Source organism: Choristoneura fumiferana, chromosome 11 (genome assembly GCF_025370935.1).
Source record: "Choristoneura fumiferana chromosome 11, NRCan_CFum_1, whole genome shotgun sequence".
NCBI classification, from domain to species: domain Eukaryota; kingdom Metazoa; phylum Arthropoda; class Insecta; order Lepidoptera; family Tortricidae; genus Choristoneura; species Choristoneura fumiferana.
This window is the reverse complement of record NC_133482.1, coordinates 7,714,053-7,737,928: the sequence shown is the minus strand read 5'-3', so window position 1 is coordinate 7,737,928 and position 23,876 is coordinate 7,714,053. Positions and strand designations below refer to the sequence as shown.

Sequence of the window (23,876 nt, the reverse complement as noted above, 5' to 3'; positions counted from 1 at the left end):
CGTAAGTTCAAGTCGAGTTGGTGCCATACTGGTGGAATGCATAAGTGTGCAAAGTTCTTAAACCCGTGTATAATTATGATCGCAGAGTTCCCGCGGCGAGTGGGCGGCGCCGGGCACGGCGACGGCGGCGCGGTCCCGCGAGCCGCGCGGCTTCGTGCCGACGCACCCGGGCGGGGCCGACTCCGACGACGAGGACTTCCAGCCCACGCAGATCGTCAACGAGGTCGACGACCCCGACCCCAAGCCTGACGCGCCCAAAGATGCACCCAAAGTGTAAATGACCGAAGTACCGGTGAACACAAGATTCCTAGTACCGTATTTCTGTGTACGTGTCTGATGTTTAAGTTTAAGTGTCATGTGTAATAAAGAAGCGATTTTTGTATTTGCAGTATTTCTTTCAACCCTTCCTTTAGGCACCACTTTTAGTCTTCCGTTGGATTTTTCGCGCAACACTATACCTACCAAACACGGACGACGGACGTAGTCAATTTCCAGTACCGGGTCGGGGGATGTACAGGAAAAAATATATGGTCAATAAAATATTAACGTAACGTTGAACCCCCCAAGCACCCACTGGCTACGCCCGTGGTACCAAAAGATTAATGAGTGATTTTAATGAACGCTTCCACCGTGGCCAGTTTGCCAACAAGGTAATCCACTCTTGCTTTGGCAGCATGATTCTCAGATACCTATGAAAAGGTCAAATAGAAGCTAAACTTACACATGAATTTAATTAACACCCCAATCTTCAATAAAAACATACGCGTAAAAATATAAAACATTTATTAATTTCATAATAAAGAATATACACATCAGCAACGATTATATGATACAATTAGAACAGTCCCTCTATTTCCATAGTTTCAGTGTTAAGATCTATATCGTAAATGCTAGGCCGTGTAGGAAGGCCGGGCATTTTGGAGATCTCCCCAACCATGGGCACCACGAAGCCCGCGCCCACTGACACGAAGATGTCGTTGATGCGGAGAGTGAAGCCGGTCGGTGCCCCCTTGACCGCTGGGTCACCGGTCAACGAGTTTGAGGTCTTGGCCATGCAGATCGGGAATTTATCATAACCCTGTAACAAGTGATTATGATTACCCACATGTTGAGGTGATTACAGTCGCTAAACATCATAAAAGCACATTTTAAACTAACATTTCCTTTATGCCTGCCTAAAAAATATTCAATTTACGCGACTGAGAAACGTTGAAGAGGAATATACTATCTATACAATACTTTGCATTTTGAGCTTTCGCAGTCGATACAAGCCACAAGCAACCTTAACGCCGCTTGTAGACCGTCCGTCGTTTCTTGCGGTGTTGTACGGCTTTGTCGCCGGACAAATATCCGGTATACTATCCGCACATTCATTGTAAGGCATACTGAACTGACGTTAATGAATGACACATGTCATGGAGGATATTGCGGTTTGGTTGTCAATCTGACCTATAACCGCATACCATATTCAATGTTTATTATTTACAAACCTTTTCAGTAAACAGCTTGATCTTCTCCAGAACATTATCCGTGTATTCAATTTTCCCAGCGCCGTACATTTTCTGGGCTATGGTGAGGATTTTCCCTTCTATGGACAGGCTGAGAGGGTAGAGATAGTCAAAGTTGTTAGGGGTGTCGCACGCGGCAATGACTGCGTCGGCGAGGTCGAGTGCGCCCGCGCCTCCCTTCGCCCAGTGGTCGCAGATCACTGCTTTGAAAGCGCCGTTCTGGACGGCGAAATCACGGACTAGGTTGAGTTCCGCTTCTGTGTCGTTACTGAAAATGTAAGTGTATTCGTTAATTAAAAATGCTTTATTTCATTCCACACAATCAATGGGTAGGGTGACAAATGGAGAGGCCTCCCAGTAGGCGTTATGCACGCACCTGTGTTAGGAGTACTCGCTCTTCCTTTAATGGTACAATTGCGTACGTAAGTTAATATAACTGAGTGTTCTCTTTAATCCTAATTCAAAATTATATTATAAATATGAAGGGGAGTACTATCTTTTTGTTATATTAACCTATGTTTTCACGCGGTAACCACCTTATTGGTTTTGACAGACACCACGGAAAAGGATATTTATATATAGGACATTTTACTCCGATTTCTGAAGTAATTACACTCGAAGTGTAATGCAAATAATCAAGAATGAATACGACATTTATATATGAATAAAATTTCAAGCATTTGGATACCGACCTACGTAAATTTATGGTAAATAAAATGCCTTGCATTGTTTATTTTCCTATTCACTTTTTTTTTCAGGCATAAGTAGTGAATAATATATTAACCACATAAATCTACGTACACAAAGGTTCAACCTTGCTAGCTTTACTATATGGTAGAAAATAAATTTATTTTGTTACATATGATTCAGTACTTATTCCAACAAACGGAAATACTCGATAATGAGCCTAATGACGTCCAAACTCGCCACAATGTACGCACGCGAGCCCGGCTGTCTTCAAATAACCTAGTTAAGACTTGCAACAAAGTTGCATTACATCGTGAGGCCGTATAGCGAACTTACACGAATTTTCTTGCAGATCTAAACCGGGCTAATAACACTGAATCGTGCTATGCCGTGATGCGGTACCAGATACAGCGGTGGAGGTATAGGTAAACCGCCATAAGCCCGACCTGCAGTAGAACCTTTTAACAATAAAAGTCCCAGTGGCTTCCTTGAAGAAAACAATGATGGATTGCTGAGACAAGGTTGTACTGCAGATCGTATTTACGACGGTTTACCTATAAATAATGGCCTTCAGTACGCTATCGGATATTCTGTGACGTAGAACGCTTAATGCTGGTGAGCATTCGACAAGTCTTGTGTAATGATTTAGAGCGCTATAGTTACCCGTGGCGGTTGACGGCGATGACGACAGGCACGCCGAACTGCCTGCCGTTGTCGATGTGCTTGCCCAGATTGCACAGGCCCTTTTTCAGCAGCTCCAAGTTTTCCTAGAGACATTACACAGTTAAATTATTACTTTCAAATAGGTATCGTTGTGTTTGTTACTGTCTTAAATGTCATTTTTTAAAATATCATATCTATCTCAAAATTCATTAGATGTGTGCCATGGAGGAGTTTAAAATTATTTCAAATTTAACATAGATACTTTTATAATGAAATTCACATAAAATTGCGAAAACTGAAAAAAAAACTCCAAAAGCTTTGCATGTTGTTATTTACTGGTAAGACATTTTCTTTGCTTACAAAATATAGTTTCACAATCTCCTAAGAAGTTCAAATACCATGCAGCTTTATATCACGTTGTGCGTTTTAGGTTTTGTTAAGATTTGACTGGCCTGCATGGGACGTATATAGGCCGAAATGATACAACACAATACTGTTAACATTGTAGCATACTATCAAAATAATCCTCCAAGTGCCACTTAGTTCATAATAGGACGATGATGGTTATACACTGGCTATGGTTTATACACTATCATATCTGTGGAATAAAACAGTTATTCTATGAACGGATCAACTGAGTTTTATTAACCACCCCGCAACCATGCCGCAGATGAATGCGACGTCAGGGACGGTGACTCTACGGGGTCCTGTTAGTCTGTAAGGTATTTATTGTATGGGCCAAGTTGCCCGAAATGAATGGATTTATTATTATTATTAAATAAGTACAATGACTCTTTATTGAACACCAACACATAGTACCTAAGCAGTAGGTACAAAAAACACAGGTAAATAATACAGATTGATTGATTGGTTGATGATACCTGTACATAGACGTCGTTTAGCGGCGCGCCGGCGGTGACGGCGGGACCGCCACCGTGCATTTTCAGCGCGCGCACGGTTGCCACGATGACCGCGCAGTGCGGCTGCAACCCGCTGGCACGGCACTTGATGTCGAAGAACTTCTCCATGCCTGCGGGAATGCATCGGCCGCAGTTTAGTCAAAAGTCAAAGTTAAAGGCAAAATATCATTATTCAATTTAGGCTATAACAAGCACTGTTTATGAATGTCAAAAAATCTAACACCGTAGGTAGTTTTTCAATTCTACTAAGTAATATTATAAACGTGAAAGCTTGTGAGTAGGTATATGTGTATGTTTTTTACTCCTTCATACTAAAACGGCTAGACGGATTAGGATGAAATTAGGTATGTAGGTAGGATATCTGGAATAACAAATAGGCTACTTTTTATCCCTGTATTCCGGTGTGATTTGAAATTTATAGAAAGAGAAAGATAATGTTTTTATTCCCTTATATTTTTTTTAAAAAAGCCGTGGTGGCCTAGTGGTTTGACCTATCGCCTCTCAAACAGTGTGTCGTGGGTTCAAACCCCGGCTCGCACCTCTGAGTTTTTCCAAATTCATGTGCGGAATTACATTTGAAATTTACCACGAGCTTTACGGTGAAGGAAAACATCGTGAGGAAACCTGCACAAACCTGCGAAGCAATTCAATGGTGCGTGTGAAGTTCCCAATCCGCACTGGGCCCGCGTGGGAACTATGGCCCAAGCCCTCTTGTTCTGAGAGGAGGCCTGTGCCCAGCAGTGGGACGTATATAGGCTGGGATGATGATGATGATATTTTTTCTACTGTGTTGTTTACTTGTTTACGTTATGTACTTAATTGTACCGAATCAACTAAATAAGTCTTAGGAAAACGTTTTAGGACCTCTGCGCTGCGTGAATGCATGTTTCAGCGTTATAAAATAAGTAAGCTACCTACGAAAAATTCATAGAAGTATATTTGACTAACTACTAGTAACAGGTAAATTAACCGCATATTGTTTTGAGCGTAAAGTATGGTCTGTGGTTATACAATATACTCAAATGTTACTGTAAAACTTCAATAAGACAGAAAATCATAACTACTTTCCGAGAAAACTAACAACAATTGATTTTGCTTCGAAGGAGGAAGTAAGGAAATGTATAGTCCTTTTTCCTTAAGCATGATCTGTTTTGTTCAAATAATGTTAATTTGAGACTTCGACCGCATTTCGCACGCCAGATATCCTCTTTGAAAGGTGTTCACCACACACAAGGTGTGTACGTGATATGAAAAACGTCCGGCTAAAATTTTATTCCTTTAGATTAGCGGTTGCGAGATTTCTTTAATATATGCGACAGGAAACTGCTAACGGTTGAAACGCTCGTCGGAACTACCCAGTTACCGATATCGGAGCCGAAGCCAGCCTCCGTGGCGAGTGGCGTGGGCGCGCCAGTCGTAGCGCTTGGCAGTATATTATATATGCATTATACTATCTGTGTGTGAATATGATCGGGCATTTGATACGACACGACGACTTCTTCAAAACAATTCTGGAAAGAAAGATCGAGGGGAAGAGAGGAAGAGGTCGACCTAGGTGCAGCTACATCGACTAGATAAGGGAGAAAGTCGGCGTCGCGTCGTATCAAGAGGTCAAGACGATGGCTCAAAGGAGGGATGTGTGGAAGATACTCCACCGACAAGTTAAAGAAGAGAGATACTATTTGTAGTAAGTATACATATACAGGGTGCCTCATTTAGATCGGTCAGTATGGGAAAGTCTGAAACTATAAGACATACGAAGATCTGATCTTAGGAACCATGTCATTGATTTAGCAACAAAAAAAAGCATTCTAAATTTAAAAAAAAACTTGTTCTCAGTACGTGAATCAAACCAGGTCGTTTTGAAAAAAAAACTTACATTATTTCTATTTGGATATCGATAGTGTATAAATGTTACTATGAAACACGATATCTAGAATGAATAAAATGCATTGTTTTCATCATTCCAGCCTATATACGTCCCACTGCCAGGCATAGGCCTCCTCTCAGAATGAGAGGGCTCGGGCCGTAGTTCCCAAGCGGACCCAGTGCGGATTGGGAACTTCACACACACCATTGAATTGCTTCGCAGGTTTGTACAGGTTTCCTCACAACGTTTTACGTAAGGCTCGTGGTTAATTTCAAATGTAATTTCGCACATGAATTTCGAAAAACTCCGAGGTGCGAGCTGGGGTTTAAACCCACGATCCTCGCTTGAGAGGCCATAAGTCAAACCGTTTTCATATTGTTTTAAAATGTAAGTTTTATTTTTCAAAACGTCCGGGTTCGATTCTCGAGTTGAGTAGGTACAAGTATTTTTTAAATGTATGAATGCAGTTTTTCTCGTTATTTAAATCGATGACATGGTTCCTAAGAACAGATCATCGTATGTCTTATAGTTTCAGACTTTCCCATACTGACCGATCTAAATGAGCCACCTTCTATAGGTAATATCTATGTATAATTACCGATGTCGGAGCCGAAGCCAGCCTCCGTAGCGACGTAGCCGCGCGCGCCGGCGAGTCTGAGCGCCACGCGGTCGGCCAGGATGGACGAGCAGCCGTGCGCCACGTTGGCGAACGGGCCGGCGTGCACCAGCACCGGCGTGCCCTCCAGAGACTGCATCAGCGTCGGCTCGAACGCGTCGCGGAGCAGCACCATCAGAGCGCCCGTCATGCCCTACAATCACACACAAACATACATCACGCCTGTATTCCCAAATAGGGTGGGCAGAGCACACGAAACGTTACCGCTTCGGAGCCACTTTTAGCAATTGCCCTACAATCAGTACCGTACCGAGATTAGTCTATAGAAAAGGGGCAATTCTGCCCTCCTAAGCCAAAAGGCGCTATCTCAAAAAAAAAACGTTCTTTTTATAATTTACACCATGTGATGCAGAATGTTCTAAGCAGTGGGCGGACGACGGATGCAATTTACGTCAAAATCATGTCGAACAATATGTATACGTACAGTCAGCAGCATTAATATCTGCCACAGCGGAACGTGCAAAAATATCTGACACGTCCTTCCGGCCCTAGAAATAGAGTCGTATCAGATATTGCACGCTTGTTGTGTCAGATATTGGTGCTGGTGACTGTACGTAATATGGATATGACTACAATTGGTTTGAAAAAGAGAACATAGTTAGTATGAAAAATAGTTGGATAACGGCCCCCGACCAGCATCGCCTCGACTTTCGGCGTCCGCTCGTTGTCAATAAAAGGAATGCATGTATGTTGAGCTGGCGCGCGTGGCGCGTTGTAGTACAGTCAACGTTATAAATAAGTGATCACTTTTGTAACTTGTTGCTTTCAGTCGGTATACAATTTTCGTATGGCATTTCAAACAGACGTTAAAATGACAAGGTACAAAAGTAATCACTTATTTAAAGCAGCCGCCCCGATCGCCCCCATAGAACTACATTTCGACCAGAGATGTGCAAGGAAGCGTTGCGAGGATTGCTTGTCATGAACCAATAGAAACGCTTAATTTACCTATCTTCGCTCCGCCGATTGTTTCCACTAGATCTGCGCGTTTATGTGAAAGCGAATTTCCGTACGGTGGTCCTGAGCTATGGTTCATTAAAATCGGCTCAACCGTTTTTGAGATACTGAACTTTGAAATTCAATATATCAAAAACGGTTTTTCAATTCCTCCATGTTGGCAACGTCAAAGTTACTAACCAAGTCATCAGCAGTAACAGCGTTCCCGCTCTTATCCAGAGCGACGACCATGCTTGCCAATCGTTCCTTGATGTCCTGTAGATCCTTGCCAAGAGCTAGGATGGCCATGATCTCTGAAGCCACCGAGATGTCGAAGGCTGTTTCGCGGGAGAATCCCTTCTCCGTCGGAGACTGGCCCACGGTGATCTTGCGGAGGTATCGGTCGTTTAAGTCCACAACTGGAACGAATAGGTACTTTTGCTTTCTTTCAAAATTATTTTTTAATAAATTATTGAATCTGGCGTTACTTTGCGGAGGTCCACATCAATGAACTAAAACAATTACTTTGCTCACCCGCGATCTTATGATAGCTACGTTTATACAACAAATGTGTGTTCATGCAGTTCCTCCACCTCCAAACTTTAAGAACACACACAAATCACACAAACCCATCTATCACCACCACCATACTACACTGTCGCGTTTCGCACTCAACCAGAGCTCATCTTCAGAGCAACATAACCGTTCACCATGCTACCAGATGTCAGACTAGCACCTGGTCTAACATCTGGTAACATGGCGAATGGTTGTGTTGCTCTGAAGATGAGCTTTGGTTGATTTCGAAACGCGTCGTAGTGTGGTGTGTTCCTCTTTTCTTGCATAAACGTAGGTGTATCATAAGGTCGCGCATGAGCAAAGTAATTGTTTTAGTTCATTATACTTTTAACAGACTACTGATTTCTCTTATGAAAATGGGCTAGTTTTCTGAAAAATGCCAAAGAGTCAGTCAGTTAGATTATTACAAAATTGACAAAAGAAAAAATATGTCCGATTTATTTTTCCTTTTGTCAATTAAACAAAAAATTACGAAAATATAGCCAGTCAAAGTTCCGCCGTTTCAAAACGGCCCGTTTGACACTTTTTAGCACGGCGTGACGTCACGGGACCACACTCCCGAACTTTAACGCGCTGCATCTTTGTGATTTTTTGTTAAATCTAAGTAATTGATGGCCTAGATAAAATTAAAAATAAACATTCAGGAAACTACCCAACTGTCTATTTGGCCAGTAATCTCAGAGGCATAGACATTCTAAAAACTTCAGTGAAACAAAATAAAACTTCATTGACACAAAGGCGGCCAGAGACACGCTTTCGAAAACCTCACCTCTGTTCCACATGATCTTAGTAGGGTCAATGTTGAGGCGGGCGAATTTCGTTTTCTCCTCGTCGGTAAGAGAGTCGGGGTCTGTCTTGTTGATGCCGAGACGCTGCAGCCTGCGCAGCTGGATCGCAGAGAACTTGCGAACCTGAGGAAACGATGGGCATTTAACACATTTCAATAGAGAAAGTGGCTGTTTCAACGTCCATTGATTAAATTTTTTGACGGATAAATGTGATGCCGTCTCTATTTGTTTTGTTCGAATAGACGGAGACGGCATCACATTTATCCGTCAGTTAAAATTAATCAATGGGTGGTGAAACAGCCCCAGAGCCTTCTTGCAAACTAAATTTACTTAATTCCTAGATCAATGTCTAGGGATGGATCATCATCATCATCATCTCAGCCGATGGACCCCACTATTGGACATAGGCCTCCCCCATAAGGATGGGTCAATTGATATTTATTTATTTTATTTAAATACCTAGCCGTTGCCCGTGACTCCGTTTATGATTACGTTTATCGCTACAAATACAAATAACTTTATTTCGCTTGAAATATGGTACCTACAAGAGGTGTTAATTAAAAGACAATATTGGTTCACATATTTCACCATCCTCTGGCATGCAAAATGTCATAAAGTACAATTATTATTTAATATTACAATCAAAATGTCACCTGATTTATTATTGATCAAAAGAAGAAAAGTATTCGGCAACTGAGTAGAAACCCTTTGACACAAGTAAGCCAAGCGTGAAGTTTTTGCTTAAAAATTTTCAAAGGCAATTGTTTCATATCATCACTTAGTCTATTATCTACCCCGCGGGAACTATAAAATTTGCCGGTATAAAAACTACCCTATGTTCTTTCCCGGGATTCAAACTATGTTTATACCAAATTTCATCTATATCGGTTCAGCGGTTCAATTGTGGAGAGATAATAGATAGACAGACACACTTTCGCATTTATCGCAGTATGAATGATAACATGACATCTGAAAAATTGTAAAGCAGCGAAACGAACAAAAATTGCCACTATTTGATTCCCCCCTAAATGTGCCCTTGTTAATGGTAACTTACCCCCTTGATCCTTGGCACAAGCCGGTCGTACAACGGCCCGTCCTTTTGCGTGAGCTCGTGGAAGATGCGTGCGTCCATCTGCGCCGCGAGCAGATTGTTCGCGGCGGATACCGCATGGATGTCGCCCGTTAAATGCAGGTTGAAGTCCTCCATCGGGATCACCTTGGGAAACAAGTTGCGCGGTTTTAATATGAGGGACGCTAACAAAATACACCTGTATCTAAAAAGAATACACATTTTTTGTGCTGATAACCGTCCATAACACGACAGTCTAAATCCAATTTTTCTACGCTTAAACTTTCTACCGGCTTCAATATTAACGCAATCAGATCAGCAGACAGCAGGCTACACCACCATTTATTTCGTGCCAAAGACAATTCCATGGTTTTGTTAGTTAGTCGTACGGCCGCACCTGCTTAAGCCCCAGCATCAGCACCATCCTACCGGCTGTGCCAGTAACTCGTGCCGTTCCGACCCCAGTTTAGCTGCCAGTAGGATACAGATCCTACTGGCAGCGCCATAAGTCTGTTATCCATGAGTATCCGCCTCCTGTCACGTCAATCTTTATCCCGAAAATGGTCCTTGGCTTGGTTAGAGCATAACGATATCGGTTTTACAGTTACTCAATATAAGCACCATCTTATCGGTTGTGCCATGACCTACCTGCGAGTATCCGCCGCCAGCGGCACCACCCTTAACTCCAAAGGTGGGTCCTTGGCTGGGCTGACGCATCACTGCGAAAGTGTTCCGACCGCGTCGTGCACCCAGCGCTTGCACAAGTCCCAGTAGAGTCGTACTCTTGCCTTCTCCGAGTGGGGTCGGAGTGATTCTGCGAATCAATTTGGCTAGTTGTAATTATCGGATTAACGCATTGGTTCTGAACCTGAACTGAACTGGGTTGGCGGTTTGTGACATAAGAGTAACATAATCGTGATTTTCATAGTAATAAGTGCATTTGCGTGCAGTGGGTCAATTCCAGGGTAGGCAGCTGCTAGTTTGCGCCTACAGCAGCGCGCAGGCTTGTGTCTAAAAATGATCGAATTGATGTAACGTGATTTATGAATGTCCCCTATGGCGATTGTACAAGGTATATTGGACCTAACAAGGTCTTTAACACTCACCCGGCCACGACGATGTACTTCCCAGGCGGCTGGTCGCGCAGACGGTCAAGCACGGACAATGCAATCTTGGCCTTAGTGCGACCGTATTGAGACACCTCGCTCGGAGACAGACCGATCTCGGAGGCCAACTCCGCTATGTCCTTGGGCTTTTGAGAGCGCGCGATCACAATGTCACTGAAATAAAGGGTTGTTAAAGTGAAGGATAAATCTTTGTTTATTCCTAACGGGTTGCCTTTTACTATCCTCGCTAACTGTTAATGTGACGTCAGTGATGGCGAGTGGATATGGTAAAGACGTTATCACTGACTGTAAGGTCATCTTTATCTCTTTCGTAGGTTTAGGAACAGGCAGGAGTTTTATTTTTGTCCCGGGTTGCCTAACGAAAATTCTCATACCGCACAACTGAAATGTGTTTCATTGCTAAAAGCGAACGGCGTAACTACTTAAAATGTAACTTATGACAAATGAGGCGGTATCACCATACAAATGCCTCTTATGACAAAGGGCTCTCGTCTTGACGTTAATATCCCGATCTGACGCAATGTCAGACCAATACCTTGCATACGCGTCCAAACCGTCCCGCCATCTCCTCGCCTTTTAAAACATTTAGAAATATGTATAGACTGGAGATAAAGTACCTGGGCGGCGGTTGCAATGGTTGCAAGCGCAGCGGCTTGAACGGCCACGCGGGCGCCAGCAGGCGGTCGAAGCTGCGCCGCGCAGCCAGCACGGTGTTCCGCATCAGCATCGCCACGGTCATGGGGCCCACGCCGCCCGGCACTGGCGTCACGTGGCCCGCCACCGCCAGAGCCTCGGTGTAGGCCACGTCGCCCACCAGACGCTGGCCGCTGGCTTTTGACGGGTCTGCACATGCGAATAGATATTGAAATATACTCGTACATTCATTAGATGTATTATACCGTAACAAATAATATCGCCGATCAACTGTAATGCCGCGTAACCTCCAAAAGTAGCAAATTTGAGATTTATCGCCTGGTATACATATAACAAACACAAATATTATTTGATTTTAAGGCCCTCCTGAAAAAATTGCCTCTAGTAAATACGCGGCATTGGCCATTGTTGATTTGATTACGCGGCATTCCGTATTATCAACGATATAGGTACATTCTAACTAAAAGTACGTACGTTTATTTGTTACTCTTTCACATTTAAAGATCATCGATAAACGTAGAACCATCTCTTAAGTTAAGTACCTAAATAATTTTATTTATCTATAACAACGCTTATCGAATGACGTAAATGTCGCTCCAAAAGGGTTATGTTGTGGCCTATGAATCAAATTAGCTAAGTAGCTAACGGTGACAGAAAAAATAATACTTTAAGAGACTACTTTACTTATGACCCAGAGTCGCAATTAAGTAGTTGCGGTCACTGGAAATACTATTTTGCGATACAAAACTATAACGTTAGAGTCAAACGTATTAATGTAGGATATACGGGGACTTGCGTACCTACTACTATTTGTAATCGAGGTATGTCCGATATGTTTCAGTCCGGTCCGCGGTCCTTTGTCTAGGTGGTGTGTTCAAATCGATAGCGAAACGAGTCTGGCAACATTTCGTCCATAGGTACTTCGGTCACGTATAAGAAAGTAGCTCGTGTATCCTACTTTAAAACATAATTTTGGTTTCTTTTCTTGATCTGTTCCGCCTACCAAAATTACACCGACAGAACACAATTTATTTAAAATGTATTTATTCTTTGACTGCCATTTACTTTATTCCTACAGTGCGCAGATAAACTAAACTATCATTATTGTTATGTTTTATTTGCTCGTAGGCAATAAAAAAATAATGAGTGTTTGGAAACAAGTGTCGATTACCCGTACCTACCGATTACGATAAGGCGCGACTGGAACACTTTAAACTTTTTCATTTAAGAAATACAACGACTACCCAGCAAAAATCAGTTCGGGTTAGCTGGCAAGATAGTGCTGGTACAGAGAACACTAATAGAACTTTAAATTTCTCAGTCATTTCTCAGTGCCGCACGAAGCCACTCTGTTTAGAATGTTTCAACTGTTTGCTCCAGACCTGCATCGTGGCGCTCACCGCTTTTGTAAACTGCGGCCACGACGCTCGGTTCCGCCTATTGTACTTCAATTATAAACAAACAAACGACTGTTTTGTAATTTGACAAGCGCTTCAAAAATTAAAAAAGGAACGGACAACTCCGAGTGTAATTACAGGTGTTATTTCTATCGAGGTGATCACATCGCGAGTAGTTAAAGAAATGTCAACTGCTCTTCTTCAAACACTACATCTCTTGCACAGTTCTTCTACTTTCAATCATTCCACATAAGTGCTAAAGTACTTCACCGTGTTCAATTATCCAAGACGACTTTAGCGATACCTACCTACTTGTCTGGTACGTTATAGGTACAGTGATGTAGTACGGAGATATTTTATAATTACTATGGATTGGGAGTTTCCAATGGCCTTATTACGAAAAACTACAATGAACAACAAGTCAGAAAGTAATTATTTCTAAACTCGTTTATAACGGCTTTACCTCCGTGAAAAAAAAAGATTGGCTCTCACTCAATCCCAAGGAAAGTTTAAAAAAATATTTCTTAGTGCACCTCTATGATCCTCAAAGAATATGTCTCCCACAAGTTTCTGAACTATGTAGGTTTAGTGGTTTAGGCTAAGTACACTGTCTGTCAGTCAGTCAATTAGTCAGTGTCACGTACGCTTTTATAAGTGGATGTAGTTATAACAAATGTTACCGGAAATAGGGTTGATGCCACAGTCAATGACCACCGCCCCGGGCTTGATCCACGAGCCTTTCACCATCTCCGGGCGCCCGATCGCCACTACCAGGATATCAGCAGTTTTTGTCTGAAAAATATGATAAACAAAATTATAACTTATTTAAATTTGCAATTTGCCAGTGGATGACCGGATAGCCGAATGGTTAGAGAACCTGACTACGAAGCTTGTGTCCCGGGTTCGATCCCCGGCCGGGGCAGATATTTGTATGAATAATACGAATGTCTGATCTCGGGTCTTGGACATTTCATATGTATTTATCTATTTAAGTATGTTTATCCGTTGCTTACTATCCATAATACAAGCTTGTCCCATTATTATTTATTTATTTTAAAAACAAATATTTATTTATTTAGACTGTTCGACCCACTCGAGATAGTAAACTATAACTATGTATTAAACATGAACACTTACGATCTCGCTCAAGTTCTTCGTCTTGGAGTGGCAGACGGTGACAGTGGCGTGCTCCCACTTGAGCAGCTCAGCGACGGGCGTGCCGACGATGCGGCTGCGCCCGAGCACGACCACGTTGCTGCCGGCGATGGCGGCGCCGGCGCGCTTCACCAGCTCCACGCAGCCCGCCGGCGTGCACGGGATGAAGCCCGACAGGTCGCCCACGGCCGCGCGGCCCTCGTTCACCGTGTTCAGACTGGATACAACAAGGCCATGGTTTCAAATACAACGTTACCTAAGTGTGTATGACATCGGTTCACGCTAATTCTGGCTTCACTCCATCATTCTAGTAAGAACGACGAGAGAATTATCGTGTAACATTTGTCGACTAACAAACTGACGGTCCTGGTGCGGACTGATGAAAATGAAATATGTGTCGATCTTGAAAAATAAGTTAAGATATTTTTTTACGCTATTAGTAGAAATCAAAACTTACTTTTTTAAACTAAGCTGAAAGTAAAGAATTCAATACTGAATTCTGCTAAAATACATAAAACTCAGTTTCATTATTATTAACGCTGTGTAATCAATCAAATTAAATGCGCTGATTTACATATTGTAAAAGGATATGAAAACCGCAAGTCCAGGATAGGAGTATTAATATCTCACCGCAAATCACGAACAGGAAAAGAAAGTACCGTTAGCACAACAGCAGTACCTACTTTATTGGTGATGATTTGTTTATTTGACTTATGGGTTATGAGTTTTAAATATAAATAGAACTATGAAATAGTAATAATAGTTAGTAGTTTTTTTATACCACATTGGAAGCAAACAAAAGTACGGTTCGCCAAATGCTTAACGGATGCCGCAACCTATTGAAGCCTGTGAGTTACATGTGCGTTGCCGACCATTTAACAAACGGTACCTGGTATCAAGGCGGTGCGGGTCGATGGGGCGTTCTAAGTCCAGTGGCATCTGCACGATGACGCCGTGCACCGCCGCGGCCTCGTTCAGAGCAGAGAGTAGCAGACGCAGGGCCTAGCTGGACGTACCCGTCAACGTCCTTGCTGGGGCTGACTGCGTCGGTGACGCGGTGCGGGTCGATGGGGTGTTCTGAGTCCAGTGGCATCTGCACGATGACGCCGTGCACCGCCGCGGCCTCGTTCAGAGCAGAGAGTAGCAGACGCAGGGCCTAGCTGGACGTACCCGTCAACGTCCTTGCTGGGGCTGACTGCGTCGGTGACGCGGTGCGGGTCGATGGGGTGTTCTGAGTCCAGTGGCATCTGCACGATGACGCCGTGCACCGCCGCGGCCTCGTTCAGAGCAGAGAGTAGCAGACGCAGGGCCTAGCTGGACGTACCCGTCAACGTCCTTGCTGGGGCTGACTGCGTCGGTGACGCGGTGCGGGTCGATGGGGTGTTCTGAGTCCAGTGGCATCTGCACGATGACGCCGTGCACCGCCGCGGCCTCGTTCAGAGCAGAGAGTAGCAGACGCAGGGCCTAGCTGGACGTACCCGTCAACGTCCTTGCTGGGGCTGACTGCGTCGGTGACGCGGTGCGGGTCGATGGGGTGTTCTGAGTCCAGTGGCATCTGCACGATGATGCCGTGCACTGACACATCCTCGTTCAGAGCCACGATGCGGTTCAGCAGCTGGACAAACCATGCACTACTATTAGTAGGTATAAACTTTTTAAATGACGTAGATTGTAAGCTGTGAATGAATAGTTGGTAATCATGTGTGGTGGTGATCATTTCCCATCAGATGATTCGCTTGCTCGTTGGCTTCTCTCTCATAATAAAAAGAAAATCCCTTAAGGATCAAAGTTCGCCTAATGATGATTCTATGTTTTCCGTGGAAAAGTACTTTAGATATTTTTTTTCGTAAAAAAAACGGTTTTTTTTTGTGAGAGGGATCCTTTCTACTACATACCTAGGTATAGAGTACCTACTATTTTGAAGACCAAATCAAGATGGATCTCCGTATAATATCACAACTCCAGATCAGAACAAAATGTTAAAATGAGCTACACCTAACCTATTAAAATTAATAAAATGAATGAACGTGTCCACTCGTTCCCGTTGTCCTGTCAATCGTTCAAAGATTAACTGGAAGAGATCCCTTTATGGGATAAGTTCGCCTTTGTAGATCGATCTCTCAATCTCCTATATGGGTTCCTTATGTACAGTCAAGTGTAAAAATATTATTATTCATAGTTTCAAAAATATGTAGGTACCACAGACTCTTATTCCGACGCAATAAGGCCGTAGTAACATATTTTTGAATGGTTCGAATAGATACTTATTTTTATACTCGACTGTACAATAAAGAGTTACACAATACAATAGGTACTGGAACAATAAAGTATTGAGTAGTGAATTATAAAAAAATATATATTTAAAACAATATCATGCGAAAGATCACTTTCTTTGTTGGGTTTTTTTATTAGGTATATCTCTTGCAGCAAGATCATATGATAATTACATCACATCAGAACAGCAAAGCGGTAAACACTGATAATGCGTCTTATCGCCAGGTCAGGGTGGTCATGGATGACAATTCAAAATTAAAATAATGATTTTGTTTACCACGGTTTGTTATGTAGTTGAAGCTGACTTTCTACCTACAGCTTCTCTTGTGACTTTTGGGATTGGGCCGAAATTAAGGGAGGTATTTCGGTACTAAGTCAGTTTTTGTTACGTGTACTGGCCCAATAAAAATGAAAATATTAGGTTGCAGATTTTAAATGGAAATGTTATTGTACATTTTCCAGCCGAAAGTGAAAAAAATCGGCCAGATTTAGACCTAACTTGGATATGATTTCTTATTCAGTGGGAATCACATCTATGCAGTTCACCATTGAAGTTAAACGGACTCCATGGAGTCCGCTCTGGAGTCCGTTCTGTCTTCAGTAGAAGGTGGGGAAAAGTATGTATACTTAGCCCAGTTTAGACTTGCAAGAAAAATCGTGCGAGTTGTATTACAATTCGGGCTTAAGAATACCTCGGACTCAGTGATGTCCCGCGGCAGCCGCAAGTGTTCAGCCTTGATGCCGATGTTCTCAGCCGCCTTCAGCTTCATCCTGATGTACACGTTGGAGTCCTCCCGCCCCCCCACCTGCACGATGGCCAGTCGCGGCAGGAAGCTGGCGCTCTGGGCCCGCAGCTGGGACACTTGCTCGCGGAGCTCATTCTCTATGGATCTGAGGTTCAAAATGACAAAAGTAACACCTATTAAGGGTTTGAAGGAAAGTATACATAAGGCCTATAATTACGTACCGTAGAGGAGTTAACCGTGTATTTAATGGCAATCTAAAAATATGAGAGAACGATTTAAAGCGACCATGAGATGGCACGAAGAGCTGGTGCTGTTAAGAATTTTTCTGTGTGTATACCAATGGATGTGAAATTATTAATGCATTTGATGATGATGATGATACCCATCAATCACTGCGCTTCTTGATTCTGTTGCTTACTAATAATTTGCGAAAAGGAATATTTACTTCTGAAATTGTTAGTATCCACTAGGTAAGACCTGCCGAAAAAGCTATTAGAAAGGGTTTCATTCACAAGGTGTTACGTTTAAGCCTATTGGCGCCAGATAAGACATTAGATGTATTGGATCAATTGACTTCAAATATAGGGTAATTAATGTATTATTTGGCAACTATATAGGTATTTCGCATTTACTCCTTCCACTCTGGTGTCTTCCAACGCTGGTGATTGTGATGGTAGGTACTGCCGTGAAATGCCACATTTAAGTATGTTTAGATACCTTTTTTTTCATTGCTTTTAACTAAATGAGTGTCATGATAGATACCATTAATTAGTAATACTCGTAAGGTATAAGTATAGTTAGTACATAATTCCATAATTCATTTTAGAATGATTGATTTCGCAAAAACTTTTTTCGTTCAATTTCAAATATAAATAAACAAGACATTTAAATCCTTAATAATGTCATTAAATCAGCATCTAATTGCCGCCTTTTAAGAGGGTAGATAGAAATTTGTCAAATGCATACCCCGCCACTTCGCGCCCTGAAATCGGTTGTGCCACCATTTTCTTAGACTGGCTATCAGGTCGCTCGCCCACTGTCCACTGAAAGGACCAGAATACCCGGCTCAGAACCGCGGGCCAAGATAACTAGGGTTATCGCGGGTTATGGCAGTGACGTAGTGGTACTAGCCGGTGGTTTATGGTGTAATATTGGTGGACTTACATCTTACATAATGTTCGTGATGGGAAAAAACATCCTGATTTTTTTATGCTATTGATAACCCGTTGATTGATGGGTTAGTCGGGTGATAATATGGGGTAATAAATGGTACGATACTGATAGTTGAGATAGATTTTTTTTTGTTACGTTGGGTAAACAGACAGTTCAGCTCGCCTCGTGGTACCTCATCTGCTGATCGCACCTCTAACAATAAGTAGGTACCTACTTATATCTGGATCTTGACACAACTTTTAGAAAATACGAAAATACTTTGAAAAAACATATTTTTTGTGATAAGTAACAGCGATATATAATAATTAAATAAGTAAGACGTACCTAGGTACTACTATGTTTAATACATTGTGCCATAATAATTAAATGTCTACTGTCTTATTGTCCAATTGATAGAAACCGTACCGTACCGTAGTTTTAAGTTTTAATGTAGGTACCTATTTAAATAGAATATGTAAGTAGTTAAGTGTTTAGTTAAGTATCTACATATTTAAATTAGACTATAGCTATGGCTATACCCCACCAGGGTGTAATATTAAGTTAAGAGCTACAATAAGACTTATGTTTTTTTTTATTTGTGCAATAAAATCAATAAATAAATAAAACCTTTTATCAAAACTTTCAAGGCAGAATATGAGGGTAGAAAGAGACTGGGAATGCGATCGCGAACGTCAGTTCGATAGACAAATACGTACGACCTCTGTTATCCACTCACTGTTACATTTTTTATGACAAATTGATACAGTCTCTGTTCATTCGGATAAAACAAACCGAGACGACATCACAAATATCTATCACATAAAATTTATCAAGGAGTGGTGAAACGGCCTTACGGTCTGAATTTCCTGTTATTTTATGTGACACTTATCTGTGATGCTGTCTCTGTTTAAACAAGCAAAATAAATAAAGACAGCATTATTATATCCTATTAGGAACATAGTGGTGGTAACTTTAAAACTTTTGAATAGTTTGTATAGTGATTCCAGATAAGACCTTTTTCGAAAGTCACGGTCTTTTTGATTCTTGTCAATGTCAATTTGATAAAATGCGGATTTTGAGTAAATATTTTTATTTTTGTATTGCAAGACTCTTTATTTCTAAAAAAGCGAAACCAGTGTTAATAATACCTATTGTAATATTTCTCATTTATTGGCTTTATTGGCTTCTAAACTTAAATAGCACAGACGTTCTCCATATAATAATTGAACCCTCCGAAGCAACACGCAAAAGTAACAACTTGAAGCACTCCGAGTATATTCAGGCCTATGATAATGCATTAAAAACCTCTAAATATAGGTACCTATTTCATTTGTAGGAAAGCCGTTTTTCACTATAATGGTAACTTCGGACGTCGGAAATGATAAGTTACGGAGTGCACACAGAAGAGCTATGCCCAAAGAACTTTTAGATTCTATGAATGTCATTAGAATATTCTTACTCGCGAAAATACCGCCCCATGAGAAGTAAGTATAACTAGGTATATACAGACCCATCTGACTTATCCCATACTAACTGTTTCCCGCGACTCCGTCCGCCAAGAATTCGTTTATTTCCATCCCGCATGAACTGTTTTCCGGGATAAAAACTATCCTATGTTCTTCCAAAAGTCTGAAATTATCTCCACACCAAATTTCACCTAAATCGGTTCAGTGGTTTAAGCGTGAAGAGGTAACAGACAGACAGAGATACTTTCGCGCTTATAATATTATTATATATTATATATATTATATACTACAGCTGTTACCCGCGACTTCGTCTGTTACACCTTAACGAAAAAAAAAGTAAGTTGTAATAACAAATTTAAAGAGAAAATTATCGCAGTTTATATACCTATTAAGCTTTACAACTTAACGAGTACCTAACTAACATTTGACACTATCAATTTCAGATCCATAGAACAGAATGTTATAGAAGAAGAGAGTAGAACTTTCGGTGACATCCTACAGGGCTCCTTTTGGGAGCACTACCGGTACTTGCCAATCAAAGCCCTCATGGGTCTGCAATGGGCGGCCATAAACTATGATAAAGCTTCGTACATTGTAAAGGTTGATGATGATACTGCATTCAGTTTAGAAGGCACCTTCAAACTACTAACAAATATGAAAGTAAAAGGTGACTTCTTCATGGGGTACATACTGAACAATACAGAGCCTGTTAGAGATAATCGAACTAAATGGTATGTGTCCCGAGAAGAGTACGCAAAGGATGAGTTCCCACCATATTTATCTGGAGGTTTCTATGTAACAACTCCTAATACCGCCAGAAGAGTAATTAAAGAAGCTAAAAATCATCCTTATTTCTTCTTAGAGGATTTGTTTGTCACTGGTTTTATGACACAAGTACTAAATATTAAACTAATTCAGTTGCCAAAAGGATTTTGGCTCCACTACTATGAACTGCTGAAATGTTGTATTGATGATATGATTTTTAAGAGGATAATGTGTGATGCCATCGTAGGACTGCCACCGGACGATGGGGAAAATGATTTGATTGTAACGTTCAATGACGCGATAAGATCATGCCAAAACTGTTCCGCGAGAACAAAAGAAGAGGCTCTCGACAAAGTGTGCGAGGCTTATGTTAAAGTAAAGCATACACTTGGTGAAAAATATTACTGAACAAAAAGATTTTAGCTATTATTATGAAGAAACTAGCTGTGTGAAATAGAACCTAATGTTGGTAGAAAATGTAATTATTTAGGTAGATGCCTATTATTTTCCTAGGTATATTAAAAGTTTAAATTGGTAAGTCTGCATTGCACTTATTTTTATACCTAAACATTTTAGTATTTTTTTTCGATTAAATTGCTCAAATGCTTGTGTATTAAATTTAAATAAAAAATGACACCGAAATATTATTAAGTTCAGACATGCATGTAAAGCATAACTATACTCAGCTACTTAAGTACCTATTAAACTTACCTTAAACAATCTTTGACAAAACTCACATGCCGAATTATATTTAACGGCAGAAGCTTAAATTTAAAATTTAATAACTTTTTACTAAACATTTAAGTTACAAACAAGTAAATTGTGATATTCTTGAATTAGATAACAGTGTCAGGAGTTCCGTTATTAACTCCCGTACATACTGATCGATTCAAGTAACATGATAAAACAATTTCGACGCTACTGACTGTTTGTTTGTAATATTTAATAAGTAAAAAGATAAGCATTTTAAGAGATTGGGTGTGAGCACGACAATTTCGTCCATTAGTGTAAAGAAAGCGAAGATGCATTTATTATTGACGACTGGCAGACGGCCTTATATATACAAAAGTAATGAATGATTAATTAAGATAATGTAGTTGAAATGAGTTAGTTGCTTTTGAATCAGTGGCGGCGTCATGCGCCGGCGACATCCGCCACCATAAACAGCACCAAAAACAATTTTGATAGCACAAAAAAGGTAAGGTGTTTGGGTGCCACAGGCGTGGATTGCATACTCACTCTTAGGGGGGCCTGGGCATTCTGCATTTCTAAATACGCGCCTGGCCCTATAGGTAGGTACTACGAAGTGCAAAATTCGAAATTCGTATCTTGCCGTCCCGCTGACGCGCATAATTATTTAATACGAGTGAGAAGGACAGTACGATACGAACTTCGATCTTCGAATTTCGTAGTAGCCCCCCTGTCCTAGCTCCCCATGGATCCCGGTTTCGGGTCCCGTCTCCGTACCTACGGGTCTATTTCTACAAGATTTGTTAATAGATCTGTGCCCAATTTCACGAAGCTACGAGTTACAATTTACAAGCGGTAGTCTTTGTTTAACAGTATGCATTGAAAAGACACTACCGCTTGTAAATTGTAACTTGTAGCTTCGTGAAATGGGCCAGGATTTTGTATTGAAATTTACTAATAGGTTGCAGTACTATTTGCTCGTAGTAATTTGTTATGCAATTGGGCCCTGGTGTATTAGTGGAAATTTTTATCCTCAGTACCTAGTTATACAAAATGTGGTTAACTGTGGCCGTTAGATAGCTATAGGCAAGGACAACCAGTAATTCAAAAAGTTATGAAACATCTCTTTGGTAGGAACGTTAGAGATATTTGGAGCGCAGATTGAAATCTGTTTGAGCCCCTGTCCTTTACAATTCACTTAGTAGTTATCTCAACTGTAACTTACTACGCATGTTTTAGACTATCGCTGTCATTACTAATTTTATGATTTAAATTCGGGTTTTGTTCGACGTACCTTGATTTTACAGAAGCTCACAGCAACTGTGCCGAAATATCGAGCTTCTCTAAAATCAAGGTACGCGGAACAAATCCCGAATTTTAATCATAAAATTTGTAACTTACTACTTACATAGAAATGCAATGTTTTTATATCCAAAGAAACACTGTCATTTGCTTGAATTATTATATGCGTGACTAAAAATTAAACACAAAACTGGATTATTCGTGTTTTTGTAGAAATAATTTCGTAGGTAGTTAGCTACCTTTAACTCCTACAACAGTTCATTCAATGAATAATAGCAAAATCATTACACAATCAATAACATCTGACATAATATTTGTAAGAGTTTTAATCAACCTCAGAAGAAAGGCGTAAATATAAAGTTGTTTACCTGTGATTTCAGTGGTTTTGTATTATACTTAAATAATAAAAAGATTCTTGATTTAGTTCGGTTTTTAGATACTTACATAATTATGAAGACAAAAATTGCGAAATTAATACAAGTCAATGACAGCTTACATTTCTGCATACCCACTACCTATACCTACCAAATGTAAATAGTACGTACTCTACATAATTATACGAAGTTAATAAATTTTAGGTATCACTAGAACTAGTAGTACCTACCGACTTATTTTGAACTAAGCACGTTGAATTATGTAAGTACTATTAAAAATTCTACCTGATCAAAAAACAAAAAAACATAACCAACAGACGAGGGTATTAAAAATATACTTACGCTATGATATTGTCGATGTCTTCCTCAGTCTTCCACATTTTTTTTATTAAAAACTTTGCTTCTTAGATTCAAAAGTAACCGCTTCTCAGAACAAGTGCAATATTTAGGAAGTAAGCCGAAACTGTCACGCGCCCGCGTCAGACTCAACAGACGATATTAGCGTTATGGTAATTTATAGTAAACTCGTTTCGGCGAAGGTCATAGCGTGGACACGCCGCATACCTACATTTGTGTAAACGAAGACGTACGAATAATATTATAGTCTTCAGTGACTTTAGCTTGATTGATTTGTAATGTGTTTATATTTGGAATGTGATTTTAAATACCAAAGTCTGTTAAAGTATGGTTAAAGTAGAAAAGTATTTTGGAAACATATTTTTTATGCATAGGCAGCTATGCAGAAGTATGCATCTCAAATGCCTATTGCAGCATTTAAACTACTTCGTTCACCTCATACGGCCAACTACCGTGTTCTTGCACTGTTTGTGGTCATCACATGTTGTTGTATACGGCGGTAGAATTAATGTTATTGACGAAATATGTTTTTCGTAAAGATGTAAATAAACGCATACATTTTTGTTGGTGGTAGATACCGTCGGCTTAACAAGAGGTCTTTAAATTTTCATTGAATTTCTGGCTAAAAACCAAGTTGAGAGATAAGTCTCGGTCTCGACCACATTATTGTTTTATAACGTGCACACGATATTCAAATTTTAGATATTAGGGCAGCAAACCATTT

At 40.8% G+C, this 23,876-nt stretch overlaps 3 protein-coding genes across 6 annotated transcripts in view; 2 read left to right on the top strand and 1 right to left on the bottom strand.

The window, feature by feature from the left end:
• Window positions 1-382, top strand: part of LOC141432657 (RNA helicase aquarius-like) — a 30,656-nt gene extending 30,274 nt beyond the window's left edge. Inside the window, exon 13 of the mRNA XM_074094357.1 lies at window positions 86-382. Within this exon, the coding sequence (XP_073950458.1) occupies window positions 86-277 (192 nt within the window). The 3' untranslated portion in view covers window positions 278-382. The remainder of the gene's footprint in view (window positions 1-85) is intronic.
• A 384-nt stretch (window positions 383-766) lies between these two features.
• On the bottom strand, window positions 767-23,289 carry pug (pug C-1-tetrahydrofolate synthase, cytoplasmic). 3 transcript variants are annotated; one of them, XM_074094353.1, is made up of 16 exons: window positions 23,138-23,289; window positions 16,993-17,191; window positions 15,505-15,641; window positions 14,009-14,243; window positions 13,552-13,663; window positions 11,438-11,663; window positions 10,800-10,973; window positions 10,342-10,507; window positions 9,679-9,840; window positions 8,606-8,747; window positions 7,462-7,679; window positions 6,247-6,457; window positions 3,740-3,888; window positions 2,859-2,962; window positions 1,491-1,776; window positions 767-1,078 (listed from the first exon to the last, which is right to left on the bottom strand). In XM_074094353.1, exons 1-16 carry the CDS (start codon window positions 23,173-23,175, stop codon window positions 836-838), a joined length of 2,802 nt encoding a protein of 933 aa, XP_073950454.1. In that variant the 5' UTR covers window positions 23,176-23,289; the 3' UTR covers window positions 767-835. The 3 variants fall into 3 exon arrangements, with proteins under 3 accessions (XP_073950454.1, XP_073950452.1, XP_073950455.1); XM_074094351.1 differs by lacking the exon at window positions 23,138-23,289 and adding an exon at window positions 18,013-18,111; XM_074094354.1 differs by lacking the exons at window positions 15,505-15,641; window positions 16,993-17,191; window positions 23,138-23,289 and adding an exon at window positions 15,043-15,279.
• Window positions 18,855-21,130, top strand: LOC141432656 (beta-1,3-galactosyltransferase 5-like). 2 transcript variants are annotated; one of them, XM_074094355.1, is made up of 4 exons: window positions 18,856-19,053; window positions 19,152-19,448; window positions 19,535-19,682; window positions 20,108-21,130. In XM_074094355.1, exons 2-4 carry the CDS (start codon window positions 19,265-19,267, stop codon window positions 20,835-20,837), a joined length of 1,062 nt encoding a protein of 353 aa, XP_073950456.1. In that variant the 5' UTR covers window positions 18,856-19,053; window positions 19,152-19,264; the 3' UTR covers window positions 20,838-21,130. The 2 variants fall into 2 exon arrangements, with proteins under 2 accessions (XP_073950457.1, XP_073950456.1); XM_074094356.1 differs by having other exon boundaries at window positions 18,855-19,682.
• Window positions 23,290-23,876: the final 587 nt, after the last annotated feature.

Bases quoted from the DNA above. Each gene is read 5' to 3' on its own strand.
- LOC141432656 (XM_074094355.1), top strand. From the start codon at position 19,265: ATGCGGATTTTGAGTAAATATTTTTATTTTTGTATTGCAAGACTCTTT. The intron at 19,449-19,534 runs GTAACAACTTGA...TTTCATTTGTAG, and splicing joins CTCCGAAGCAACACGCAAAA to GAAAGCCGTTTTTCACTATA. The intron at 19,683-20,107 runs GTAAGTATAACT...TATCAATTTCAG, and splicing joins AAAATACCGCCCCATGAGAA to ATCCATAGAACAGAATGTTA.
- pug (XM_074094353.1), bottom strand. From the start codon at position 23,175: ATGTGGAAGACTGAGGAAGACATCGACAATATCATAGC. The intron at 7,680-8,605 runs GTGAGGTTTTCG...TATTCGTTCCAG, and splicing joins TAAGATCATGTGGAACAGAG to TTGTGGACTTAAACGACCGA. The intron at 1,777-2,858 runs GTAACTATAGCG...TTACATTTTCAG, and splicing joins ATCGCCGTCAACCGCCACGG to TAACGACACAGAAGCGGAAC.